The sequence below is a fragment of the Drosophila bipectinata genome, chromosome 2R (genome assembly GCF_030179905.1).
Source record: "Drosophila bipectinata strain 14024-0381.07 chromosome 2R, DbipHiC1v2, whole genome shotgun sequence".
NCBI lineage: Eukaryota > Metazoa > Arthropoda > Insecta > Diptera > Drosophilidae > Drosophila > Drosophila bipectinata.
Window position 1 is genome coordinate 19,263,017 of NC_091737.1, and position 27,047 is coordinate 19,290,063.

Below are 27,047 nucleotides of genomic sequence, written 5' to 3' on the forward strand. Positions count from 1 at the left end.
GAATTAATTGTTTATAATGTCTATTAATTATTGAAGGATTAGTTTAAAATCGTGTAAGGTAGGAAAGATTATTTTCAAGTGCAGTCTAAGAACGATAAAAGGCTGATGGTGATCGTTGATCGCAGCGTCGATCCTGCTAGGGCGACACTTTTGGGCCAGGCCAGGATTGGACTCAGAGTCGGAGAATCTGAATCAGAGGCAGAATCGGAATTGAAATCGGGATCGAGAGATCGGCAGATCGGGCACAACAGAATATTTTTATACGCTCGCGATCGAAATATCAATGAGGCAATGGGCCAGGCCAGGAAAGACGCGTTTTTGTGGGGCGCATTTGGCGCGACAAAAAACGCGCGCGTCGCTCGCGTTTGGATTTCGCGCTGGCTTTGCCAATTTTTTTTTGCCCCCAACATGCTCCTCTTGTTAGCCAGCTTCTTGCAGGAGGACCTGAGCAGGAGCTGAAGCCGAGAGCTCGCATGGATTGTTGCAATGTTTCGTCGCGCTGTTGCGTTTGATTTGTGTTTTTGGTTTTTGCTCGCCCGCCAGATCGCTCGCCTTTGCTATTTCGGCATAAATCAAAATCCTGTTGGGGCATTGGCAATTGGAATTGCGGTCCGAGAGCCACAAGATGTCGGCGTCGTCGTCATCGTCATCGTCCTCTTGGACGATGAAGGCCCCGGGGCCCTTCTTTGCGACAGATATTATGGCAGAAAATTTATTTTATGGCGGTAATGGTGTTATGTTTTACGCGATTAGCAGCTCCAAATGTTTGACATTGCAGCGACAACGGAATCAGATGCGGAATCAGAGCTGGGAATGTCATTCCGTCGCATTGTCGATCTGATCCGCCAGAAGGAATGGTAATGGAATAGCCCTGGCTGACAGCAGCAAGCACCGCAATTAATGGTTTTCAATTAGGAAGAGCCTTTAAGGATTAAAGCGATGGAGAAACTTTCCCGATTCAGGAAACTACTCTTTTCTTTTGGAGGTTTACTCATAAAATATGAAATAATACTGGATTTATCACCCTAACCACGGCTACTGCCACTTCCTCCGTCGAGAGCTTCCGCTTTCTAGGCCAGACCCTCTGCCCCCAAAAGACAGAAGATTTGACCCTGGCATTTGGCCTCTTCCCGGGTCTTGGGTTGTGGATGGGATGTGTACATTGTCTGGGTCGGTATTTTAGTGCCTAACTGGCTCTTGTTAAATGAAGCAATTTTTTATGGTTAGTTTCCCAAAAGGGTGCACTTAAATGCACCTCTCTCGGGGTCCGAGGTGACTCGCAATCTCTGTCAGCTCGCCAGCAGCTCGGTCTTGGCCTTAGTCTTGGGCTCACTTGTCAACGCATTTCGAGATTGATTTCTCTGTTTTGTCTCTGGGCCGTGGGCACAATTAAACCGTAAAAAGCGGCAAGCCGACAGGAGACCGGTAAGGGCCGGGAAGGGGTTAATTGGCGGTGGCAACAGAAGCAGTTATGTTCTCATTTAGAACGCTCCCGACAACAGGTTAGGACCCGATGTGAACTAATAAAAATTGAAATGTTTCGAGAGACCATTAAATTGTGAGTTTTGAGCACGTTTCGGAATCGGAATTGGAATTGGATTCGGAATAGAAATTGAAATGGATAGTGGAAATGGGAATGGGTATGGGAATCGGTCGAAGGTAGACAGAAGACAGTAGCTAGTTGGTGACATTTACATAATTAACCTTTATTGTGGCCATTGATTGGAGCCGCAAGGGCGGAAATGAACTGACTGTCATGGGTGTGAATATAGCAGCAATGCCGAGCTGAGGCCTGTGAGACCGACAGATCTTTCGCAAACGAGACCTGATCCAGAGACACATCCCAAAGGCCGCTGAGCCAATGACCCTTCGGTGGTCCGTCGGTCGGTTCAGCGGCAATAAACAGAGTTAACAGCTTACAGGAGCCAAACACGCCACTCGTTGATGGATATCTTTGGACGACTCCCTGCGCGGTTCTCCTTCGACAGAGGGGACCACTCAGCGGTTTCTCAGCCACATAGAACACTTGGCTGCTTTTTGCAATTTACCAGAAACATTTAACTGTTTGGCTTTTATAAATCAACATCACTGAGTGGGTCCTCGGTCTGGGACATCGCACCATCGCCCGCTGGGCCGCGAAGGGGTTCTTCGCCGAGACGGATGAGTCGGATGCAAATGAGCCCCCGGACAGATCTGTTCGTGGTGGAAGGCCCCAATCACGGCTCCACCTCCACCGACAGAGACCCAGTTAATTGGGAGCTTGTGTTATGACATTCTTATCGCCGAATGCGCGTCGACCCCACTTGGCGGCTCATAAAAGTGAGTGTGGCTGAGTGGCAGCTGCGGTGGTAGGAAGTGAGCAGCGCTATCGCCTCGGACATTCCGTCAAATCCATCAAATGCGGATCGGATCCGAAGCGCTGCGAATCGGACAAAATGCGCATACTTCCGCATTTTGGGAGAGTCGCTTCCCGATTCACCTGCTCGTTCTGGCCACATTAACACGGCCGGCCCGCATTATCCTTGGCGTCATTAGCCGGAGCGGCAATTACGCCACTCAATTGTCTTTGACTTGCGCAGGATCTTGGCACAGGATCTTGGCGCGGCAGCACCTTTCAAATGGGCTCCTTTTGCTCTCCGTAGGTAATGGAATTATAATTATAGCCTGGATCCCCCTTTGCTAATGTTGTCAGCGAGCACGAGTTGTTTCAACCAAAACTGGACCCTCACTGGATTCCGCCTGAGCCTGTTCTTGGGCTGGCATTAAATTGTCAAACTGTTTGTCCCCGTTATCGCAATGTCCTGGTGGCCACGTGCCCAGCACTCTCCACACTCATCACCTGGAGCAATAATTTTCCCTAAAAATTGGGGAGAGATTCCTTTCGCTACTGGATATCAGCACTATCCAAGCTGAGAAGAACTTTTTCAAAAGAATTCTAGAATTCTGGAAATTTTGAAGTTAATAGCAAAAATAATTAGGAAAGTTGAATGATTCATTGTTCCAAGAATCACATATATTTTAAATTAAACTCGCTTCGGGGAAGTGATAAGCTTATCAGGGTCTTAAGCCGGCTCCCGAGAGCTCAGTTCAAAGCTATTTTTCGATCTGGTCGGACGCAATAATGTCGACCCTGGTATGGCTGACTTTTACTTTCACTCTCATTCAGCTCGGTTTCCCTGTGTCGTGTGTTTTTCTCGAAGAAAATTGCGGTCTTGCAGAAAAACCGCAAAAACCGATTAAGAATCTTCTCCCCAGGATAGTACAAGGTATAGAAGCTGAGTTTCTCGCTAACCCATGGATGGTCAGTCTCCTTCGAGCTAACAAATTTGTTTGCGGGGGAACGCTTATTAGCAATCGTGAGTATTTTGACCGGTCCTTGGGTCCTTGGATATCCTTAAAACCCTCATTGCTTTCCAGGGTACGTTCTAACAGCAGCACATTGCACTGACAACGGAACGGCACTGTAAGTAGAAAAACCCCACATAAAGATGCCATTATCAGTTGGATTTCTATTGTTTCAGCGTCGCGCAATTGGGGGCTTATAATCGATCAAACCATCTACATTGCGAGAATTCAGTCTCCAGACACAAGTGTTATCGCATTCAAGAATTCTTAGTTGATCGCCACTATATTCCGTCTACCTATCAGCCGGGACATTACGACGATGACATCTGCTTGCTGAGGCTGGAAAAAATGGTGGTCTATACTGATCACATTAGACCTATTTGCGTTTTAACGGATCCGCGGAAACAACCCATTTTGGATGCTGTTTCGCACTTTAAGGCAGCTGGATGGGGAGATACTGAGCACGTAAAAGAAAGCGAAATACTCATGGAGGTGGACATCAATCGCGAAGAATGGGACAGTTGTAGTGCTATTTTCTGGAACGACGACGGTGTTATGTTAATTCGAGAAGAAAGGGAAGACAGTAAGATTTGTGGCAAGGGGAAAATGAAAGCCTTCCCCCAAAGGGCTGATACCTGTAACGGGGATTCGGGAGGACCCATCTCCACGGTTACAGTGATAAATGGAAAGGAACGTACCACACAGCTTGGAGTCGTCAGCTTTGGCACAGAACACTGCACCGGAATAGGAGTATATACGAATGTTATGTATTACGTCAATTGGATAAAGCAAACAGTGGAGGAGGACATTAAAGTTCTCCTTCCAAAGAAGGATCTTTTGGACCAGGCGTGCTATGAAAACTATAGCCCATCCGACCCCCATCCATGGCTAGCCACGGTCTATCTATTTCGGTTTGTGCTGGCCTATGGAGCACTTATATCCAACAGTTAGTATGAAGTGATACGTTTCAAGATGATCTAAGTAATATTGAATTCTTTCTCTCATTTTTATAGAATTCGTCGTGACCACTGCTTCGCTGTTGCCCACGACAGCACCTTTGTAAGTCATGGGGTTTATTTAGGGTTTTTTTTTTATTATATTATTTTTTCAATTTCCCATCAGAGAGGTGGGCTTGGCCGGGGGAGCTACCTATCACGTCAAAGCCATGCATAAGCACCCCAACTTCACAAGCGTGGCCGCAGATGACATTGCCCTACTCCAACTGGCGGATTTTGTCCAGTACACAGGTAGGTTACCTGTTTATCCACCTAGAGTGTCCTAATCTCATCCCTTTCTTGTTTAGCCCTTAAACGACCCCTTTGCATGCCCTCCACCCCTGAAGAAACGGAAGTTTTTCAAAAGAAGAACAGTAGACTGACTGAAGCCATCGCTGTCAATAGCGAAATTGGCAGTGTGGTGGAATTGCCGAAGCACCACCTGTGCGCCAAATATGGCAACATTTCGATTGATCAAATCTGCACGAGGACCCAGTTTGTGGGCCAGCAGCTAGGCAGCGGCAGCCCTTTGGTAACCACGATAGTGACTGGCACCCAAATTGGTTACACCCTGGTTGGCTTGGCCAGCTACGAGGGCCCCGATAACGGGCTTACTGTGTACACGAATGTCAATAGGTATATGCCTTGGATCATTGGTTTTGTGAATAAAACAACAGCCAGCCAATAAAACTAGAGGAGTAATATCTTCAATATATCAGCCATATCTTTACAAACTTGGCTAATAAAGTCTTATATTTTTGCATTTGTGGTTCTTGCATAGATTTGTTGTAAATATTACACGCAGGCTACGACTGCGTGACTTCTTTCCAAGACACAAACCAATAACTTGGTCGGAATTGGTGTTCAGCTCTGACATATAGGTGGCGCTAGTAAAAAAAAACTAATGTTTCGAAAAGAGGTGTTTAGAATTCAGAGAAAAGGACAAGTGTTTTGTTTTCCATGGATTTCAGGCCTTTCCATGCTCTCTATAAGCACGATTATTAATTTGGGAAGTGTAGTGTGCAGGGAGGAAGTATTTGAGGAAAAGTATGACCTGTTCCCATCACTCATACGCCGTGTATGCCTCCAATTCAAGTGTCAGCGCGTATGCACCTCCCAGTGAAGTTTCTAACGCCAGCAACTGCATTCTGCGGCAATTGGCACTTTATTTAAGCCATTTGCCAAACACAAACCAAAAGTACAGTAAAAAAACATAACCAAACAATATATATATACATTTGGGTAGTATGGGCTAGTGGCCGAAGCGACGCTAAAAGGGTAAAATCAGGCAAGATCCGCGAATATAACGTGTTTGCTGGTGTTGTTTTGGGCTGTGCAGCCGTCACCCAGATTATCAGGAAACTGGAGGAACCAGTTTCAGCCCAATGTGGCATGCAACCTAAATATAGAATATATCCCAGCGAGCCAAATCAAGGTAAGGCAATTTGCTGCGAATTAGCCAGCCAGCCAGCCAGCCAGTCCAGCTATTGATTGATTCAATGTCCAATTACCTCACCGCTGCAAGAAAGTCATGACGCGGCCTGGCATCAGCATTTGTTTATGTTTGCTTTCGCTTACTCGAGATGTTGTGGTTGTTACTCGCTCTGTGTGCTTATCTTATCAGCAAGTGCGGCACACGAGCGGCACATATGCACACTTGCAGATACAGATACCGGGAGAGAGAGAGAGAGAGACACCTTTGCACACCTTTCCGCCAGACGCTTACCTGTTGATTATTGCCCAGCGAGAGAGAGAGAGAGCGGTGCGAATGCCTCGGAGTATCTGTGAGATACGTTCGCTCGCCAGCCAGCAGCGACTCCAAACACCCGAGATCCGAGCCCCTCTCATTCACTCGAACGCAACGATCGCGCGCGGTTGTCTCGCCCAACGTCTTGTGTCTGCCCCGAAAAACCAAAAAAAAGAAAAAACTTAAACTGAAAAAAAAAGTGTACACGGAAAGCCAAAGAATTCAGTGCTCGAGAAAGAAACCCGAAAGATACCACTCCCCAACAAGCCGATTCTCATTTTCGCAGAGCAAATCCAACAAGTGCGAGTGAAGTGTAAGTGTGTCTTGGTCTTGACCAGTTTCTGGCACTTTTCCTCCTGCCAAAATCGGAGCCGGTTTCGCAGCCGAGGCCCTTGTGATTCATCTGATCTGTGCCAAGCTTGACCGTTGACTCAGCATCCCAAAAAATCGATCGAAGACTAATATGCGTAATTAAGAGTAAAAGTGTTTTATCTGCAAGATACTTACTGGGTGCTACCAGAACCCCCCAAAACCAACCAAAATTTAATTACTGACTTGAGATCTGAATCGCTTGACATTCAATTTTAATGCCGTGTAGTTTTTAACGATGTGATTGAGTTGTACGCTGAATTCTTTAATATTATTTTTATCAACGAACATGATTTAATTAAAAAGCCGAGGATGGAATAGGGTTTATTGTTTGTTTACTTGTTTGCCAGCCTGATGTGGACAGTGATGTGGTGGAAGTGATGTGGACACGCATAAAACATCCAAATATTTTGCCATATTATACATATTTATCCGCACTGGTTGCTATATTTTCGAACATTATTTTTTGTGGACTGTTTGCTTGGATTCAGTTGGTTTCGTTTGGATGCTTCGCAGGCTGGCCAAAAAAATGTATTCCACCAGCCACCAGCCAACATTTAAAATATTAATGTTTCAGGCATTTAAAAATTGAATTCAGTGGGGTTTTATTAGCCAAGGAATTTTGTGGCGGCCTTCGCTCTGGCTCTCAAGAATGGGGGTTGGGGACGACCCCGAACCAATGATTAATCGATTGTGGGGCAATATTTAATGAAACACGGCAGTTTGTAGATAATCTCCTCCATGAAGTCACCACTCGAACATGCAACAGCCAAAAGTGACCCGGATTCCCCAGACATCCCGGGGTGCAGTCTCGTTTATTTGAAAAACAAGATCACGGATGGGAGCACCTGTTTACCATTTCGTAAAGCCTTTCAGAGCTTCAGTTTGGCTAGCTATTTGGCTAAATAACACTCTGTTTGGGGAAAATCAATTTCAAGATACATTCTTGTCAACCTTTCATCTTGTAATCGCATTAAGCTTAATTATAGCCACGAAACGCACCGTTTTGCATTCACATTTCGTCGACATTCAGCTGGCTCTGTGCCGTAAAAGCTTGCTAACGAAAACAAATACAAACAATTAGCCAAATAACAAAATATATATATGTATATATATCCCGAGCAAAAGTACAACAACAACAACAGCAGAAAGAGCCAGACAGACATTGGCAGCCGTCGTGGTGGCCGACGTCTGGCGTTTGTAGCTTTTGTGCGTTTGTATCTTGTATCTTTGCAGCGGTTCGGAATCGGTTCGGAATCGAGAACCAACAATGTCTATATGGCCGTATGCTATACGGCGTATAGCCTCCTCTCGCACGGCCCAAAAGCAGCGACTGCGACGCGAACGTCAACGTTAAAGTCGACAGCGACGCTGGCGATGTGGTTGAAAAGATTTTTGTATTCGAAAATCGGCACAAAATGCACATAAAATTTTTCGGTTTCGGTTTTTGCTTTAGTTGAGAGAAAATCGTCGCTTAGTAACGTCGCCCCAAGAACTGAACTCTGGCAGTGCCCCACGATCGCCTTGAGTATACGAAACCGATCTAAACCCAATCCACATCCAATCTTGTACTATATCGAAACTAAAACACCGAATCCAAGCCAGCCACCCGATCGGAATCAGGCGCTTATCAAGTCCTCGTCTTCCAACAAATCATCAAAGTGTGTATCATTCCGTAGTATATATCAGCTGGTTATACAATAGCCTGCTTGCAATCTGCGCCGATCCTTTGGCCGATGAATCAGACCTGGTGCCGCCCCTACCTCTGCCCGGTGCCCCTGCTTATATAGTGTTCTGTGTGAATGTGAAGGTTATCGGCCAGCGGAAACCCTTACGAAACAAAAATCCGTGCCCGTTTATATTCAATTGCAAAATAATAATTTTTCTTGGCGAGTGATCATTTCTTTGGACATTTATTGGAGACGAATATACATATATCATTTTTGTGGCTCGGCCAAGAAACAGATACTCGGGGCCCCGAGGAGATACGTCGTAGATCTCTGGCTCGTTGAAATTGAATAAAAATTTTTATATAGTCAAAAAGCGAAAAAAATGTAGAAACTTTTCAAGGTGAGATTATTTTTAGCGCTTCGAAATGGCTGCGCGCGGATTGGATTTGTTTCCGAATATTCTCGCTCAGTCAGTCAGTCAGCGCCAGCCAGATACAGTATCTGCCAGATACACAAATTGCGAAAGTACGGCTGCGGATGTTGCTGCTGCCACCTCCTGTGCCGCCTCCTGATTTTTGCCGATTGGCGCCACAGTTTCTGAGACATTTTGAAACATGCCCGAGATACATATCTCGCAGATACAGCGATAAAGCATACAATATTAATGAAGCTAGCTCTCTAGGTCGTCTCGGAAAAGCGAGTGTCTGCCGCGATTTTCGCACTGCTGCTCTTTGGTTTTTCCTTTTCGCTTGATCTATTTTGGGGCCAGAGGAGTGCCGACTCTCTCTGACATCGGGTGTCCATGGGGCTGCTCTTCACTAGCATCTCCATTCGCGCCATCAGGAGTCTGTGATGTAATTCTGTCGCTCGATCAAGACTTGTTGATTCCCCACGGCCCAGTTCGTTAACCCCTTCAGGCCTCCAGTTTTCCGATAGTTGACTTCTGACTGATGGTCACCCCTTTAATTATAGCAGTCGAATCAATCATGCACCCATGAATCAATGTCCGATAAGACCCGACCCTACCCGAGTTCTACAAACTTGAATGAGCTAATGGTCAGCCGGCTCATGAATGAAAGGTCTTTGTTTACACTCGGACTACCAGGGCGGGATTAATCACCACGCTAGAGAATCGTTGTGAATAAAAAAAGAAATAGGAAATAATAAGATCTGACCGTCAGAGGATGTCTTTTGGGCGACAAACAGATTAATGGGGCAAGTGCAGAAATAGTTGCAGTTTCTTTCCCGGCCGGGAATCGTAAATTAAGGCCGTCGAGGAAATGTTGCAAAGCTCATTAGAATGGCACTTTGCTTCCATCCTCCTGGGCGTGCGTGACAATATTTCACCGGCTGACTCTATTTGACGGAGGGATTCGTTCCATCCGGGGTGCCAGGGCTCTGAAAACTGCAAACAGCTTGGCGTATATTTTAATTAGAGCTCTCGCAGTGGCAGCTCTCTCGCCAATCATTTCTCAGGAATGCAACCTTCGTGAACTGACATGGTAGATTGCACTTCCCCACTGCTGAGTCGAGCACATTTCTTGATATTTTTTTGTTTTAAGAATTTTTCTTAAACATGTCATTCGAGGCAAACGAGCCACCCGACAAACAAGAACCGAAAGACAACGTCATGGATCATAATCGGAAGGAAAAGAGCGGAATGAGTGGGTCTGAATGCCATTTCTGAGAGATGACCTCATTGTGGAGGATCTTGTATTCACGGATGGTTTATTGCCAGCCCCCATGCTCCCTCAAAGCTGAATCTAAACCACCATATAGACATTTCACAGCCCTGACCTTAACATTTTTCACAACCTACTCTCGATTGTATCACTTTCCCTGGCCAGCACTCCACCGGCACACTTTCGCAGAGACCCCAAGAAATCGCAAGTGAATGAGGAGAGTTACACAATGCGCGTATTCGAACGGCAATTTGCCTAAAAGTAATCACGTATCTGACGCCTCGCAATTACATAACCGCAATGCGTTCAAAATAAACGCCCACAGACGCAAATCTTCCACTTCCACGAAGAAGTGCAGGCCCCTTTGGACCCGCTAGTCCCCTTCCCCCCAGAGGCTGCGCCATTGCTCTTTCTGCACCACAAACGTGACTGGCAAACAATTTTTGGTTTCATCGCCTCGGCAAAAGCCACAAAACCCATCGAGATATTGCGATTGAATCGGCCCTGCCACTGCGATGGGGAAACCCGCATCATCCCAGACCCCACTCCTGAGCTGGGCTTTGTTTATGAATTTAACGAACGGAAAATATTTATTTTTTGGCCATGCACGTTAACCGTTGAAACAAATTATAAAATATCGAACGGCAAGCGCTCATAAATCAGAAGAGCAAACAGCATCTACGTGCACCTCTTTTGAGGGGGATATGTTGGCCGGAGGAGAATCGAGAATTAATTGCCAGTGCCTTAATGGACGATTGGGCGATTGGGAGAATCTAAAAGAAATTCCGCTTCGCAACCCGCAAGATTTTTTTTTTTTACAGAAAAATAGATCAAAACCATATAGTTTGAATGGCCTCTGAGGCGCCCACGGCCCTGCGCGATATTTTATTTAATATTTGAATTGGTATTTCGGGCCAAGTCTATTTCGATCGACAGCCCCTGTGCAGACGTCAATGCCAAAGTCACAAATATCAAAAATATGTGATTGTCGCCTTTCGTTTGCGAAAGCGAAAGTGAGGACGAGCCACCTCGCCTTAACCCCTGTGCACTGGGCCAACCTTCCGGCGGGGATGCAGCTCCAATTACCATTAACACCCCGAGTGGGCCGAGTGGGACGAGTGGGAGCTGGGGAGCAGGGGCAGGAAAGATGACATAGAAGAAACAGCCGTGTGCGTCCGTCACCGAAATAGTTCTCCTCGGGAAAATATGTATTTTTAAGATGCGCCAACGCCAAGAATTCGAATGTGACACTTGTCTCCGCCCGTTAAGACAAATTGTTTGCTGAAGAAGCCAAGCCAGCAGCAGCCAGCAGTAGCAATGCAAATGCTCAGCATTTAATTTAGCTTTTGATTAATTCATATCCAACAGATACTTGCCGGGAAAATGTTTTAACAAATTCATTCGAGTGTTCCCAATGTTCTCACAATGTTCCCTCGTTCGCCGGGGCGCCCAGGAGTCGGGAGCCGGGCACTTTGTCAGCCTTAATTGCAGCACTTTGTAAACTGTCACAGCCGGGCTAAGGACAGGCAGTTATGGGCCTGGGAGCAACAAGTGCTCCTGCTCCTGGGCCAAAGTCTGGGCCTTTGCCTGAGCCTGCTGGAGTGCCAAAACATTTTCGTGCGATTTCGATTTTTGATGGAAAATTATAGCCATGTCCCGACCTGGTTCCGTCTGCTGCCTGTCATTAAAGCCAGTTAGGCTGGCTGGCGGGCAGGGGAGCATTTGCATTTTTGCATTTTGCAATTGCATTCGGTTAATCGCATTTTGTTAAACCATTAAAGCCCACCAATTATGCACAAAAGGTAATTACAAAGAAACAAAAAACCGGGGGGAGAATAGTTTTCAATTAATTGCATTTTGTTCATTATTGTTAAATCAAATGGCAAATGCATTCCCCCGATAATCTCGTTGACTGCATAATGAGTTTGGTCAATGGATTAAAGCCCGTATCTTCCTCGCTGGCCATCTCCAAAGCTGTATCTCAAAGGCTTTTTAGGACTAGCGTATGGCATCGTACTAGCGCCGTGATTTTTGGAAAGAGATTAAATTAAATTACCGCACACGCGGCAGTACAGATGGACAAGCCTATTAAACTGTCATTATAGTACATGGCATGCCACACAATTCGTTCTAAACTGGGCCGGGAATCAGGGAATGGGGCACTGATTGAGGCTTTGTTGCACGCACTTTGTGCGGCTAATTAAATAAATGCGCTGATAATTACGCTTTATTAGCTCAGAGCATCTAATGTGGCATTAACTATTCCAGTGACAGATTTAAAATTGCATTATTTTGCGTTGCCTTTTTTGCCAGTTTTCCCGAAAGTTTAATTTATGGGATTTGGTTTTCTGATTGTTTTCTATTAGATTTAATTACATTTCGCCCGGCTGAATAGTGGTGGGATTTGTGGCAATATGGCCTTTAACTTGCCACTATCGAGACTAACCGGGTAAAAAAAGCTTCAAGCCCGAATCAGGCTTTAAATGTTGCCTCTATTTTTGACGCAGCTCAATAAATATTTGCTCTGCCACACGCCAGCGAGCACGGTTTCCTTTGTTGATTTTTGCTCGAAATGCCTCCGATCGAACGCATCGCAATCGCATTCAATTGCATTCAGCGCCCGGCAAACTATCTCTGATTAAAATTTGCATTCGCGTCGAGTTTCTCATAGAAATATGCGCGAATATTAATCAAATTTCGCACAGTCCTAGCACAATTATAGCTCTCGTATACAGAGCAATCAAATTGCCGCATAAACTGCCCGCTCCCCCCCGGGGAATGTATGTACTTGCAACAGATACATAAACAAGTACATATGTATATCGTGCAGCTGCAGAATTTACATATTTTATTTGTGAAAATTTATGCAATTACAGGCAAATATTTGAACTCTACCGATTGGGAGAAAAAAATTCCACACCCTATGTGCTTGTTTTGTAGGCGGAATTATGGAGGGACTACAATGTGGCAATGAACTTGTGGCACGCCTCCGCCTCTGCGCGCCCACCTGCTGTTCTTGCTTGTATCTTTGTATCAGTATCTGTATCTGTACCTTGGTATCTGTGAGTGCTTCCATGGCTAGCGAAAAAGTGACACATTCAATGTCACTTGCACTGCTCTCGCTCTCCCCATGAAAACAATCACAAAAGAAACTGCAAGAATGCATGCAAAGTGTCACTTTTGTCAGCTTTTCTGTGCGCCCCACCAGCCCCTGCCACCTGCCACCACCCCCTTAGTTTCTGCGTCTAGTGCAAAAATATTAAAAATATCACACAGCACACACGCAGCACAAAAAGAAAACTTTTCCGCTGTTGTTTTTTCCCCGGCACAGTTTTCCCCATTTTCCACCCCACCCCATCGGTATTTTTTCACTTTATTATTTTTCCGCTTTTTCAAATACTCAAGTGTTTTGATGCACTGACAGTTGCAGACGTGTGCCGGTGTGAGCGAGAAACTTTTTCAGTTTTCAGCTTTCAGCTCCCAGCTCTCAGCTCCCAGCTCCCAACTCTTAGCGCTTGGTGGCGCCGCCCGGCAAAAAAAAATAGGGGGGGAGGAGGAAAAAGCCGAGTCGCCGGGCCGTCGAGTTACGCCCATTTAGCACGCGCATTGCATTAGACAGACTGAAAACTGAAAACTGAAGGCTGAAGAGCAACAGCGTCGTCAACAGGCGGCCCTAAAGGGGAGCAAGTGTGGGAGGGGACCTGTGTCCTGTTAGCCGCAAGCACGAGCGCACACATGACGTCACGTCACATCGCATCAGGCAGCCGAGGAGCGGAGAATGATGCCACCTCCACATACCCTGTAATGCCCTCGTATCTCGGCTCGGTGGCGAGCTAAGCCCCAGGCCTTCGCAAGATGCTCCAACACGTTAATCCCAATCCGTTCTCACATTCTCACATTCAACGGTATTCGGAAATCACTCGCCCCCAGGCAGAATTTCTACGCTCCCAAGGCCCCACTCCCCCAGCCACTTCTCAGCCAAAGTTTAGTTTCGGCCAGGCCAACAAAAGCGCGTCGAAAAAAAACGGTCCAAAAGAAGAAACTGAACTGAAGAGCGAAGCCGAAAAAATAAACGCAAAAAAAAAAAGGTTGAGCAGTTTGAAGTGTACGTGAAATTTGCATAAATGCGAAATCAACGCGTTCACTACTTGGCTGGTTCCCGGAGGACTGCAAAGCACTTTGCCACACATATGGACGTTGTTGCCGCCTGCTGCCGTGCGGCATTTGCATGGCTTGTTACTCCCCGACACCCGACAGCCGTCTGCCACTGATGCTCCGAGCTCCTCCACTCCTGATTCCCGACTTCTGGCAGTTAGTGGGTGAATATGTCGTCGCTCCAGCTCCTAGATGCTTCGGGTTTGGCTTCACTTTTGTTTGGCCCAAAGAGCCAGCAGAAGCCAGAGCTTCAACCGCATCTCTGAAGTAGTTTCGGCCCAACTTCTTGGGGCCTGGCCACTTGACAGCGGCAGCGAAGGAGGCCCTCATCTAGGAGGAGCCCGGCCACAGCCAGGCAGCCAAATGGTAGAATAGTAAAATGGAAACGGAGGAGCTGCTGTAGCCGCCCCACTCGAGTGGCTTTTAATGAGCTGTTCCCTTGTGCAGTTTATTAGTGTGTTGAAATGGCCGGCTGGCGATGCAATTCCAATGTTCCCGAGCACACTGTTTGTCTAATACCCGATTTGTTTAGAGTTTTGGAGAGACGGCAGCACGTAATTAGTTGGCTCATTACGAAGTGAAGCTGTTCCATTCGATAAACAGATATTCCAGAATAAACACCACAGCCGCAGGCAGTGTTCCGATGGTACTAGGGGGTGGTACTATTACAATTGGTAGTATAGGCTGGAGAGTGCTACCAAACAGCGTGCGAAATGGCCAAATCGAATTGTCGACCCCAAAAGCCACCGGCTGGCTCCCTCGCTCTTCTAACCACCATGACATCATCCGTGGCAGCCACCATCATCATCGACTGAGACTTTTGATGTTTCTAGCTTCGGTTTGGGTTTCAGTTTCAAGTCAGCCTCTATTATGTTTTTTACCATCTTTTGTTTTCCACACTCTCTCCGCTGTGCCGACTGCTAATGACCATGTGTGCGTCCAAAATCAATTTGATTCCCCTGCTAATAGGAACTCATGAGCTGCCCTGCAATTTCCATAATGGAGTAGTATTTGCAGCGGCAGCCAATCGGCTTACCAATTATTCCCCCAAGAACCTTATTCAATTTCAACGGTTTTCAGTTTTTGCATTTTGTAGCGGCCACGCCCTCAAATCCGTGCCCCACAAAACGCTGCCAATAAATCTTCCGAATTACCGCATGCAAATTGATTTGTTGCCCTCGCTGTGAATCAAATCCGAAACTGGTCGGCAGGAGCTGGCCGGGAGGGTTATGTGGCCGAGCGGGAGAGGTCAGTGTAGCGGCAGAGTCACATAAATAAATTGTAATTTGCCAATTGTGTGTAAAAGTTATTAGCGATAACTCGTTTTTCGACACTGCCCTCCCGTGTAGCAGTTTGGGGCACGGCTCCATTACCGATGACCGACTGTTCCCGGAAACGGACTACACAGCTACGTGTCGGCCTTCCTCTGCCCTCCCTCAGGCCACTGGCTTAGTGGCATTTGGTTATTAGTCATAAAGCTGCACGGGGGACTGCCAACTGGACAACTTTGTTAATGATACATGGTTGGCCAAGTTTGGATTTGTTGTCGTTGCAGTGTTGGCCTCTGCGGCGTCAAGTTGATAAGTTGCTGGAGCAACTTGCTGTTTGAGGATCAAATAATTTGTTTACAAATTGCTTGCATATGGAAAGTTTGTGCCGCAGCTCGCCCAAGGCGGGTTTCAAGTCTGAAGAAAAGTGGGTCAGGCCGCAGGCAGGATAAGTATTAAAAAGGCTTCTCTCTGGAGCAAAAGGAGCGTAGTCCTATTGGACTTTAGTCCAACAAAGTACCCCATTTATTTTGTGGACAAAGGGATTATGGTTTACCATAGATACTTGAATATTTGGGCTATCAATAGGGCAGTTGCTCTTCAGGATGCAGTAGCGTTAAATCCAGTAATTAGCCACAGCTCTAAACTGCTCCTTCAGGCTCTAAGCACTCCTCCTCCTCGGGGGAGGACCACGCGTTCGTGGTTGCGCTTCCGTGTTGTTGCGCTTTTCGCCCTTTCAGTCTTTCAGTCTGGCACTTTGAATCCGTGGAGTTCGCCACCAACACATCCTCCAACACTTGTTCCCGAGCAAGCCTCAGCTCGGCATTTATTTAATATTTTAATTAAATTATTCCCGTGCATGTGCAGTCGTCGTCGGTTGGCCGGGCGTCTAATGGGCCAACTTCATGGCGTACAAAGTATTTACATGCAAATGCCGCCAACGTGTTACGGCCTGGCCTGGTGTGGTGTGGCAGGAAGCGGGAGAATCGAGCCCGAAACCTGAATCCTGCAACCTGGACTCGAGATGGAGCCATTACCACCCGCACTTAACGTTAATTAAACTGCTGTGTGTGCTAAAATGTCTCTTTTCCATATGGGTGTGCAAGTGAGTGGGGCTCCCCAGCTCCCTGAATTTTCCCAACTCCACAGCTGCTGTCGTTTTAATAGCTTAATGTAGTTACTTCCACTTTGAGTGTCTTCCATCCAGCACTCTTACACTTACTGGCGGGGAGCAGGCTGTCCGGGCCGAGCCGAGGGGGCAGAACACGAAGCAAATGTGTCTTTGCTAATAAAAAACACAACACTCAGCAAAATTGTTATGCAGCAAACTAAATCAACAGACAACCGAGCCCACCGCCCACTCTGCACTATCCTTTCCATCTCTCCACCCTCCCCTCCCACGCACGTACAAATTACAAAGCCATACCCGGAAAAAACTACGGCAGGACCCAGGGACGGATAGTGGGAATGGGGGGACTAAAGGAAAGACGGGAACCCGTGTAAGCCACACTTACAACACGGCTCCATGTGCCGTTCGGGGTGCGCTTACTTACAGCACTCACTGCGGCCGGGCTTCAGGGTGGGGGCCTTCGCAGTCCTACTCCTGCAGCCAGGATCCGCTTCCGGGGAGTGAGTGCGGGGATCTGTGTGTGCAAAAAAGGCTATATCTAACAAAGTTTAACTCGTTTTATGTCCAGCACCCTGGAAAGCAGTGACGCAATGGGTGTTCCAGTTAGGAAGCATTGATTGCTATTTCCATACATTTTCTTAATTAAAATACCTTGTCCCTGACTTACCCTACTTTACCTTCAGATTTCTCCATGACACACCTATTACTCACATTCTAAAATAGCAAAGCCTGACGATAGCTCTGCTCGACTGCAGTTGAGGTGATTGTGTCACTTGACTTTGAAACCGGGTGTTGTGACTACTGTGAGGTAGGTATTGATAAGGTATCCCCTAGTCGAGCTTTGGAAGGGACCTCCTGCGTGGCTGCCTGGTGCAGTCAGTCAGCCGAATATGTTGGCTCAGTTTGGCACACAAAACGACGCAGCAGCTTTTCTGCATGCAGCTGCAGCTGGCAACTGGCAACTGGCTGCGTTGGGGGTGTCTTTGGGGGATGTGTTTGGTCCTGCTGCAGGATTAGCCTGGACATGCCTGAATAATGTCTTTATTAGTGGCCGAAAAGAGCAATCTCGCCACGTATGTTTCTTCTCTGTCTGATGTTTTTCTGGCCCTCTGTTCGTCGTCTGGGTGTCGTCCGGGTTTTGATTTCATTAATTAGCCGCGTACGTGATATCAAGTATACGCCGTGTTATTCTCATTGTTACTAACGCACCGCCCTCTCTCTCTGCTCTGCTCTGATTTCTTACAGTCCGCGCTAGAAGAAATGGCCCAACCACAGCTGCTGCAAATCAAATTGTCACGTTTCGATGCCCAGCCCTGGGGCTTCCGTCTGCAAGGAGGCGTGGACTTTGCCCAGCCCCTGCTAGTGCAAAAGGTAAGTGTCCCAGCCAATAGACCCTTTTCCAAAAAATACCATCCGCTATTGACAAATGGAACTTGTTTGTTCAAAAAGCAAAATTAAATTCGAGTACTGGCGTGGAAGACTTTGGACAAAAAAAACGGCCAAAAAGCGAATATTAGTTGTCAGTTAATTTATTTATGTGTTAAAGTGCTCGGACGCTTTTGTTTGTTTGATAAAAATAAATCTGTGGATATAAGTTTCACTTTTTGTGGTCGTTTCGTGCGATTTTTGCGCACGTTACCCAAAACAAATAAAAGCAGAATTTTTCCCAATTTTCAACAAATATTCTCTGGCCAAATTCAAGCGGCAGACATATGTACGCATGGATATATGTAACCCGCAAATAGACAGAAAGACATGAACGGACGGAAAACCCAACTAAAATTTGTTAAACATTCATAACAGATCTCGAAACATTTTACATTTGCGGCGACACGCAACAACAAATTTTGCTAAATCATTTTGACAACTTTATGAGTGCCTGTGGCGCGAATATATCGAAGGAATACATATGTATATGCCTGTGAGGTTTAATATCGACGTGCAATGGGAATTTTAAACTATTGCTCTGACTTATTAATTGGCATTTAATGGCTGCATTTTCCATTTACCAGGTCTATGGTACATGCCGAGTCTCCACAGATGAGAGATACACACTTTCTATCTAATCTAGTATCGCCACAAACAAAACAGATAAATTTAAGCATGAGCTAATATCAGTTAATATATATACATATAGTTAATCAGACTCTGTGCGAAAAAATACTCTGAATCATGAATCATGCCTGCAGAGAGCCTGATCGAGCCAAGACCTCAGCGACTTTATGACTCAAAGTGTGGCGATAAGAGCTGGCATACCAGAGCTCTAATCAGAAGTCAAAGTCAAGAGTAGTTCTATTGTTCTCGTAAAGGCAACTGGCTATTATTGGGGGTACTCTTGTTGATATGGGACGCTAGAACAAGCCCGCAATAATTCCCAATTATTGATTCGAGGTGGGTAATTGCTGCTGTTGCTTTTGCCCTGAAAAACAATCTGTAAATATTTTGGTTCGTTCAGAAACAACACCACAAATTCTCTGTGAGCTGGTTTTCTGTTTGTTTTTGGCTTGGAGGGGGCGTGGTCAGTGCTAAATGCGCAATTTCTATTTAAACAGCTGTGGATTTGTGTCAATGTCTCTTTTCTGAACTGCAGCGGGCTATTTAAAACACGAAATTAAATAAGAACGAAAAACAACAGAGTGCGGATTACTGTGGAACAGATCGAATCGAAGCCGAAGTACTTCTTGGCCAAAAGCGCAGCTACAATGGCCGAACAAATTTGTTTGAAAATTATGCGACTCTCACAGAGCATACATAACGCAATTTGAAATGGAAATATTTGCGGATTACACAACGGAAAACAAATCCAAATCGCTCTCGGTTATCTAGTCAAGTCCCCGCATTTTTCCGCTCATAAATCTGGATGGAATGCATATACATCCACGCCGGAGTTCATCCAAGATACTTGCAGCCTGTGCGACATCGCTGGCTGCCTTTTGCCTTTCGAACACTTCAAGCCCAATTGAATTTCGAATGGCGCTCCTAAAACACATCCTCCTCCGCAGGAGGCTTCGTAAAAACTTATTTTATAATGAGGTGCAGGGAGAGAAAAGTTTATATATTAATAATCCTAAGATTATTAATAAAGTAAACGTCAATTTATTAAGACGTTTCTATGGTAGTCAACCGAAATCTTGTCATATAAATTATTTGCCTTTCATTTTCCTCCTGTGCACCCAAACTGAGCTCCTTGGTTGCCAGGACACAAGCCCTGCTCTCCTGTGCAGCGGAACTGAACCCAACGAACTCAACTGAACTCCGCCACTCTGCTCAACTGAGCATTTGCCACTCAAGGACTCTTCTACCTTGACAACAAATCATCATCCAGTCATCGCCAGCATCCAATCATGTCAGCTCCTTGGCTCTCGAGCCACTGCCAAACAAATTGGTGTCCTTTAAACGTTGGTCCCATCAAGATGCAACACATGGACTGGGGCGGGACGAGACGGGAATAAATCCCCGCTCTCATTAAATAACAAAAACTCGAAACCCGGGGCATAAAAATAAGCTACTGAGCTGCTTAAATCGGATTAATTTATGATTTCTCTCTGGCAGCACAGTCTTCGAGGCCAGAGTGCCAGAATGGAGTCTTGTCCTGTTGCTTCCGTTGTTGTCCTGTGTCCTGCATGTCCTGTGTGTTATAAGCTTTGTGCCCACGGATTTTCACCCACTCATCCGGCAACATACACACAGAAGCCACGTTTATATTTCATTATCAAGTGCGGGGTTCGCTTTTGACCATAAAAAGCATCGCACAAAAGGCAAAAGTCAAATAAAAGCGAAAGCCAAGCTCCGCACAAATAATGGACCAAATAAGTAATACAAGAGCACAAATTCGGCTTACAAATTTCTGGCTTTCGGTCGAAAATAAAAACTGGAATAAAAAAAAAATCCGAAGACCATCTTCGGACTGGCACGAAACTTGGATACCCTTGCGGCAAATTTAGAGTCATCCAAAGAGGGACATATGAAATTCAGGGATTTTACAAGAGTCCCACAATTGGTAAAAATGGCCCACGGGGATGGCCAAATCTTCCAAAATTCTCATCCGATTCTCAAGCGGAGTACCTTAAACGATTTCTATATTGATTATCTATCATTCTACATCAAAATCCTAAGACAAAATATTTTTCAGATTTTTCGTCCATTTTCGTCCATACCTTCCGCAATTGTCATCCGATTCTCAAGCGGAGTACCTTAAACGATTTCTATATTGATTATCTATCATTCCACATAAAAATCCTAAGACAAAATATTTTTCAGATTTTTCGTCCATTTTTCGTGATGGGATCCCTTGGAAATGGGGTTTTTCCCTATAGAGCCCACGGGGATGGCCATATCTTCTAAAATTCTCATCCGATTCTCAAGCGGAGTACCTTAAACTATTTCTAGATTGATTATCTATCATTCTACATCAAAATCCTAAGACGAAATATTTTTTTGAGATATTTTGTCAATTTTTTGTGATGGGATCCCTTGAAAATGGGGCTTTCCCCTATAGGGCCCACGGGGATGGCCATATCTTCCGCAATTGTCATCCGATTCTCAAGCGGAGTACCTTAAACGATTTCTATATTGATTATCTATCATTCTACATAAAAATCCTAAGACAAAATATTTTTCAGATTTTTCGTCCATTTTCGTCCATATCTTCCGCAATTGTCATCCGATTCTCAAGCGGAGTACCTTAAACGATTTCTATATTGATTATCTATCATTCTACATAAAAATCCTAAGACAAAATATTTTTCAGATTTTTCGTCCATTTTTCGTGATGGGATCCCTTGGAAATGGGGTTTTCCCCTATAGGGCCCACGGGGATGGCCATATCTTCCAAAATTCTCATCCGATTCTGAAGCGGAGTACCTTAAACGATTTCTAGATTGATTATCTATCATTCTACATCAAAATCCTAAGACGAAATATTTTTCAGATATTTTGTCAATTTTTCGTGATGGGATCCCTTGGAAATGGGGTTTTCCCCTATAGGGCCCACGGGGATGGCCATATCTTCCGCAATTGTCATCCGATTCTCAAGCGGAGTACGTTAAACGATTTCTAGATTGATTATCTATCATTCTACATCAAAATCCTGAGACAAAATATTTTTCAGATTTTTTGTCCATTTTTCGTGATGGGATCCCTTGGAAATGGGGTTTTCCCCTATAGGGCCCACGGGGATGGCCATATCTTCCAAAATTCTCATCCGATTCTGAATCGGAGTACCTTAAACGATTTCTAGATTGATTATCTATCATTCTACATCAAAATCCTAAGACGAAATATTTTTCAGATATTTTGTCAATTTTTCGTGATGGGATCCCTTGGAAATGGGGTTTTCCCCTATAGGGCCCACGGGGATGGCCATATCTTCCGCAATTGTCATCCGATTCTCAAGCGGAGTACGTTAAACGATTTCTAGATTGATTATCTATCATTCTACATCAAAATCCTGAGACAAAATATTTTTCAGATTTTTTGTCCATTTTTCGTGATGGGATCCCTTGGAAATGGGGTTTTCCCCTATAGGGCCCACGGGGATGGCCATATCTTCCAAAATTGTCATCCGATTCTCAAGCGGAGTACCTTAAACGATTTCTATATTGATTATCTATCATTCTACATCAAAATCCTGAGACAAAATATTTTTCAGATTTTTTGTCCATTTTTCGTGATGGGATCCCTTGGAAATGGGGTTTTCCCCTATAGGGCCCACGGGGATGGCCATATCTTCCAAAATTCTCATCCGATTCTCAAGCGGAGTACCTTAAACGATTTCTAGATTGATTATCTATCATTCTACATCAAAATCCTAAGACGAAATATTTTTCAGATATTTTGTCAATTTTTCGTGATCGGATCCCTTGAAAATGGGGCTTTCCCCTATAGGGCCCACGGGGATGGCCATATCTTCCAAAATTCTCATCCGATTCTCAAGCGGAGTACCTTAAATATTTTTCAGATTTTTTTTCCATTTTTCGTGATGAAAATGGCAAATTTCCCGAAAACTGGCTTTTACCCTATATGGCCCCCTCTTTGGTCCACTTTATATTTTGGACCGACATGGACAGAGATGAACCAAATAATAGTATCCTTTGATAGAGTATAAGACCAACACTGGCATCAGTGTCGGCTATTAGCCAACTTAAAGTCTAGACAGTGGAACTCGGGAGATGACTGGATATAACAAGCTCCTGACGGCATCCAAGGCAACCGACGAAGCCGCCAGACCCACACACGTGATCCCATGTCCTGGCTTTTCCGCGATGCGAACTCACTGTTCCTTTCATGAAAATCTGTTTGGTGTGTCCACACTCTTACTAGCCAGAAGCTATATTCGACGGAGGCTAGGATCCCTGCCATCTAAAAAAAATAAATCGACTTTTTTGTTGAAAAAAAAAATGGTGGATGGAGAAAAAAATGTAAAGGGTTTGTTGAAATTAATAAAACCCAAATTAAAAACTTAATAAGAAGTATTTTTAGGAAGAGCATTTTGAGCTTCGCTGTTGGGTCAACCTATCTCCTGGTGAATTTTTTCCGGCTTCGCTCCGCTTCAGTTTCGGGTGTTTTTGTTCGTTTTAAGCTTGTTTGTTTGCTTTCCCGGGTTGGCCATTAATTATTTGACTCCTGTCTGGGAAGGCAGGCAGCCTTTGTGTTCGTGGCCGTGTTTGCCTTTGTCTTTGCCTCAAACTATGGAAAATCATAATTCGGGCTTCTGTGCGCGGGGTATATTAGTGCATCTTTTCCAGCCTCCCCTTGACAGAGCACAGAGGGTTGCTTCAAGCCCCCCCTTCCAGAAGCCCCAGCCCTGTGCCAGTTCGTCTGCCAGACCAACACGCCCCCGTGGTCTGTTTCTGATTTATGCCAGTCAAATTATGAAGGAAAATTTCTCTTGCTTTGATTTTCGGGCTTTGAGTAATTGAATCTGCAGGAGGAGACACCCTGCTGCGGTCTCGATTGTTGACTGTCGATGTGTCCCTGTTGTTGCCTGCTGATTGAACTTGCACTTTTCCGGGCACACAGAGGGGGAAATGGTCTCAAGACTTCGGAGAAGTCCGGCTGCGGTCGGTCTCAATTTACTCGGACATTTTATTAATTGCACAAGAGCAACCATTGTTGCTCATTCGATTGTGCTCCAGAGATACACGGAAATTGCATTTGTGCACTTGGCAGGAAATTTACATGCTTGTTGAAATTTGTGCTGCGGTTTTCGGCACCGACTGAGAGACCTTCTCATGGGAGCCACAGAGGGGGCTGATTATGGCTTTAAGCTCCATGGTATCGCCGCACCTGCTGTCCAGACTTCTTGGGAGCTTGGTGGAAGCGATGGCTAATTCCGCAGCAATTACCAATGGAGCGTTAATTGAATTAATAAAGAGTTGCTGGCCAGCGGAGCAAACAGTTCGCCATGCAATGCTGATTTCCTGTGATTCATCTTTGTCAGTCGCAGAAAGGCGTAATTGATAAAAGTTAAGCCAGCCAGCCAGCCGCACATACGCCTGCGAACAAAAAGGATAACCAGACAGTGATTAAGTGCCTGGCTGCGTCAGTGCCGCATTTGATTGATTATCAATTTTACCGAGTCCGCTTTAACGGACTCCGCACTCCGATTCTCCGATTCGGACTCCAGCCATGACTGCTGACCGGGAGCCAGACATGGCCTGCATACTGCAACATTGCATTGCCAATTTAAGAGTGTTGAAGTTTATTGAACAGCCCAATCCGAGCCCTTCCCCCTTACTGCAGGTCTCCCTGAAACCTGACTGGCTTCACTGATTCCACATCCTCTTCCGCTTGGGGCATCGGGTGCTACTTCCGTTGGGGCTTAAGAAGTCTTGTTATATTTGTTTATCAATATGCAATATTTCGAATATTTACCCACTTATTTAGAGAACTTCTTCAGACTTTATACGTAAGTAATTTGAATCTGCACTGGGGATCCAGTTGCAGGCACTGTTTAGCAACTCTTTGAATCCGTGCCTGGAATCGGCATGCCCATCCAACCAGATCCTTCTGGTCAGGTAGCCTGGCTACTATCTGCAGTCGCTTTAAGTTCACTCGCACTTCATTGCACAAATTCTCCAGACCAGACTCGAGCACGTCTTATTTAGATTTATCCTGCCTGCTACGCTTCAGTTGAGTTGTCGAATTCGTGCCTGCTGCCTGTGCGCCTGCATCCGTATCTATGGGATACACCCTTCTTTGTGTGCGGCTGATATCTCTTTCGGCTTGCTGGCTATATCTTTAATATATTATTGAATATTTTGTGGCCTGGTCCGGAAATTGTACTAATGTCTAGCCAGTGCGGGCCACATCCTGTCCTGGTCGCTCCAGACGCTATTGCTGCCGACGCTGCAGCCTCCACATGCAAAAGTCACATAAATTTGTGCTCCTTTCTGCTGATATTCCCATTCTCGTCCTTGTGGCCTAATCCTTGTGCTCAGCATCTTGTGCCCGATTGTTGTTGGGGCTCGCCTGCACAAGGAAAGTGTGCTGCGCGTTGCCTCCGCTATCTGTTGTCCTTGCTTTTAAGTTGCATGTCAGCGAGCATAAATCCTTCAGTGGAAAATGCTCGCTCCGCTGCATCTGGAGCACACACATTTCTATGGCTAAGAATTGACACAAGTGCCTGATAGCGAGGAGGAGCTGTAAGCAGAGAAATTATTGGCCGAACTCAACCCGCTGCATTATGTGCACCATAAATATTTATAACTTCTAAGCGTAAAGGGCAAAGCGCTTTAAGCGGAATCGATCCGGAATCCAGTTTGGCTGCCGGTCTCGAGATATGTGTGGGAGCCGCTACTGAGACCCTCTTGGACAGTTCGATTAGTCAGCTAATGGAGGGGCACCACGGCCTTTGTTACCTGCTTTGGATATTATGATTCACTTCAGACAGCCTTCGTCTTTGTTTCTGTCTTCCAATCCTCAAATTGATTTCTCTGAGTCATCCGTCTTAAGAGCCAGACTTCTCTACAAAAAATCGGAGAAGATATACTTTACAATTAATCGGTTAGTTTTAAATATTTGTCGTAACTTTCAGTTCAAGTAGTTGGTCCAGTTTTTAAAGACAAGCAGATAAGTGCTGCTTCTCCCCAAAGGCATCTCAGGAGTCTGTGATTTAATTGTTGCTTAGTGGATTTTCGCAGCATCAACGCTGGATAAGGGCAAGCCAAGCGGAAGCGGAAATTGCGCACACCGTGCACACTTATCTCGGCTCCCAGCTCCTGGATATCTCACTTCCTGTGCGTGCTCGCATTCTTGCTAAAGGATGTGCCGGCGCAAATTGCGTGCTGCGGCGTAATCGAAATAAATTATGGACCGCACTTACGTTGCGGCCAGCTCCCGCAACCGCAGCTCTGGGTTCAGGCGCATCTGTACTTTCCGCAGCGATGAGAGCTTTTGGCGTTCTCGGGTCGTGTTTGTTTGGCTTTAATTGGTGGCAAGGTTTAGGCGGCGACAACCAAACTTTGTCCGGCAATTAGGGGCAGGTAATAGAGCCCCTGACGTTTGCTATTATCCTGGTTATTATTTTATTCCGTCTTTTGTGGGCCCGCAGGGCAAACGCATTGGCCGTAACGATATGTCATTGATTTCCAGTTAACCGAACCAAGACAAGAAGCTCCGGATCGAAGTCGTCCCCCTTGGCAGCCATTACGCACTGCTGGCGGAATGTCCTTCTCGCCTGGCTGTGCTCCATCTTCATGTGTCGTCAAGCGCCTTGGGGCCATGATATATTACGCCTGTCTCCATGTCTTGTTTATTTGCCGAACGGACTAGGGAATGGGGGATGCTGGCTGGGAAATTTTTATTGTTATGACGCATATCCTCTTGCGTAGAAATTGAGACGCTCTTGATTTCCTGGTGATTTATTGTTGTTTCGTCCAGCCATCCAAATTGATTGAATATTTACTAAACGTCTCCGGCAGTGCCTTCTAAACGGTTTACAGCTGCGCCTGCTCCATCGATCCCCAATCGAAATCGATTGCTTTGAACTTCGGAGGAGTGAGTGTGAAGCAGAGGCGTCTGCAAAAAAGTCAATTTTGTTAATCAACACGAACGACTTAATCCAAATTGAATGAACTCGAACCTGGGTGGTGCTGCTGCCAAAGCGGATCAGCCGCTACACATCATCCGGATCCGGGCCAAATGCGAGAAAATAAAAGCAGGCGCAAATTTACACATTTTTCGCATTTCTGCGCCAGGGCGGGTGCTGGGACCATCCCCATACTTTTTATTTCGGTTTCCTCTTTTTTCCACAACGAAGCGTTTGCCAATAAGTGACTACGAACCGAACTGAAACAAATCGGCTCAAGGCTCCCAGAGCTCAGGTGAGAGCCCAGAGGCCTAAAAAAAGCGAAAATTGAAAAACGCAGCTGCCAGGGCCATAATAAAGCCCCAAACACACAGCAAAAAGTAACGAGCTTCTGGTCACAGAACGTCTAATACCCTTTTGCAATATTTTCAAATTTCGGACAGAAATTTGTTTCATAAATCATGCTTAAATATGTAGGAATGATAGATTCCAGTGACATTATATTTAAACATTGTTACTTAAATTAAAACTATGAAAAATTAAAACTGAAGAAATGAACATACCCTCTTTTAATATCCTGAAACGCACATCCCCAACACAGGGACTGAGAGGAAGAGTGAATTGCGTTTTTGTGAGGCAGTTGAGGGCGATGGGAGT

General features: G+C 45.5%; 2 protein-coding genes and 2 long non-coding RNA genes across 23 annotated transcripts in view; 2 read left to right on the forward strand and 2 right to left on the reverse strand.

Annotated features, from left to right (window-relative positions):
• The first annotated feature begins 3,104 nt into the window (after positions 1-3,104).
• On the forward strand, positions 3,105-5,044 carry LOC108124954 (clotting factor G beta subunit). Its single transcript, XM_017240919.3, has 6 exons — positions 3,105-3,356; positions 3,418-3,463; positions 3,522-4,291; positions 4,359-4,404; positions 4,468-4,592; positions 4,649-5,044. The coding sequence occupies exons 1-6, from the start codon at positions 3,122-3,124 to the stop codon at positions 5,026-5,028; spliced, it is 1,602 nt and encodes a 533-aa protein (XP_017096408.3). The 5' UTR covers positions 3,105-3,121; the 3' UTR covers positions 5,029-5,044.
• A 1,149-nt stretch (positions 5,045-6,193) lies between these two features.
• Zasp52 (Z band alternatively spliced PDZ-motif protein 52) overlaps positions 6,194-27,047 on the forward strand; it is a 51,619-nt gene continuing 30,765 nt past the window's right edge. For 3 of the 20 annotated variants that reach the window (XM_070278219.1, XM_070278223.1, XM_070278225.1), the window contains exons 1-2: positions 17,341-17,519; positions 17,606-17,731. In XM_070278219.1, coding sequence (XP_070134320.1) covers positions 17,436-17,519; positions 17,606-17,731 — 210 coding nt within the window. In that variant the 5' untranslated portion in view covers positions 17,341-17,435. Of the gene's footprint in view, positions 6,401-7,890; positions 8,118-17,340; positions 17,520-17,605; positions 17,732-27,047 lie in introns of those variants that run through there. The other 17 variants (XM_070278224.1, XM_070278226.1, XM_070278228.1 and 14 more) reach the window with 14 other exon arrangements.
• LOC138926016 (uncharacterized) lies at positions 15,305-17,012 on the reverse strand. Its single transcript, XR_011442311.1, has 2 exons — positions 16,785-17,012; positions 15,305-16,516 (listed from the first exon to the last, which is right to left on the reverse strand). It is a non-coding gene; the product is annotated as an uncharacterized lncRNA (long non-coding RNA).
• On the reverse strand, positions 23,097-26,581 carry LOC138926142 (uncharacterized). The gene is made up of 3 exons (XR_011442507.1): positions 26,445-26,581; positions 25,055-26,380; positions 23,097-25,003 (listed from the first exon to the last, which is right to left on the reverse strand). It is a non-coding gene; the product is annotated as an uncharacterized lncRNA (long non-coding RNA).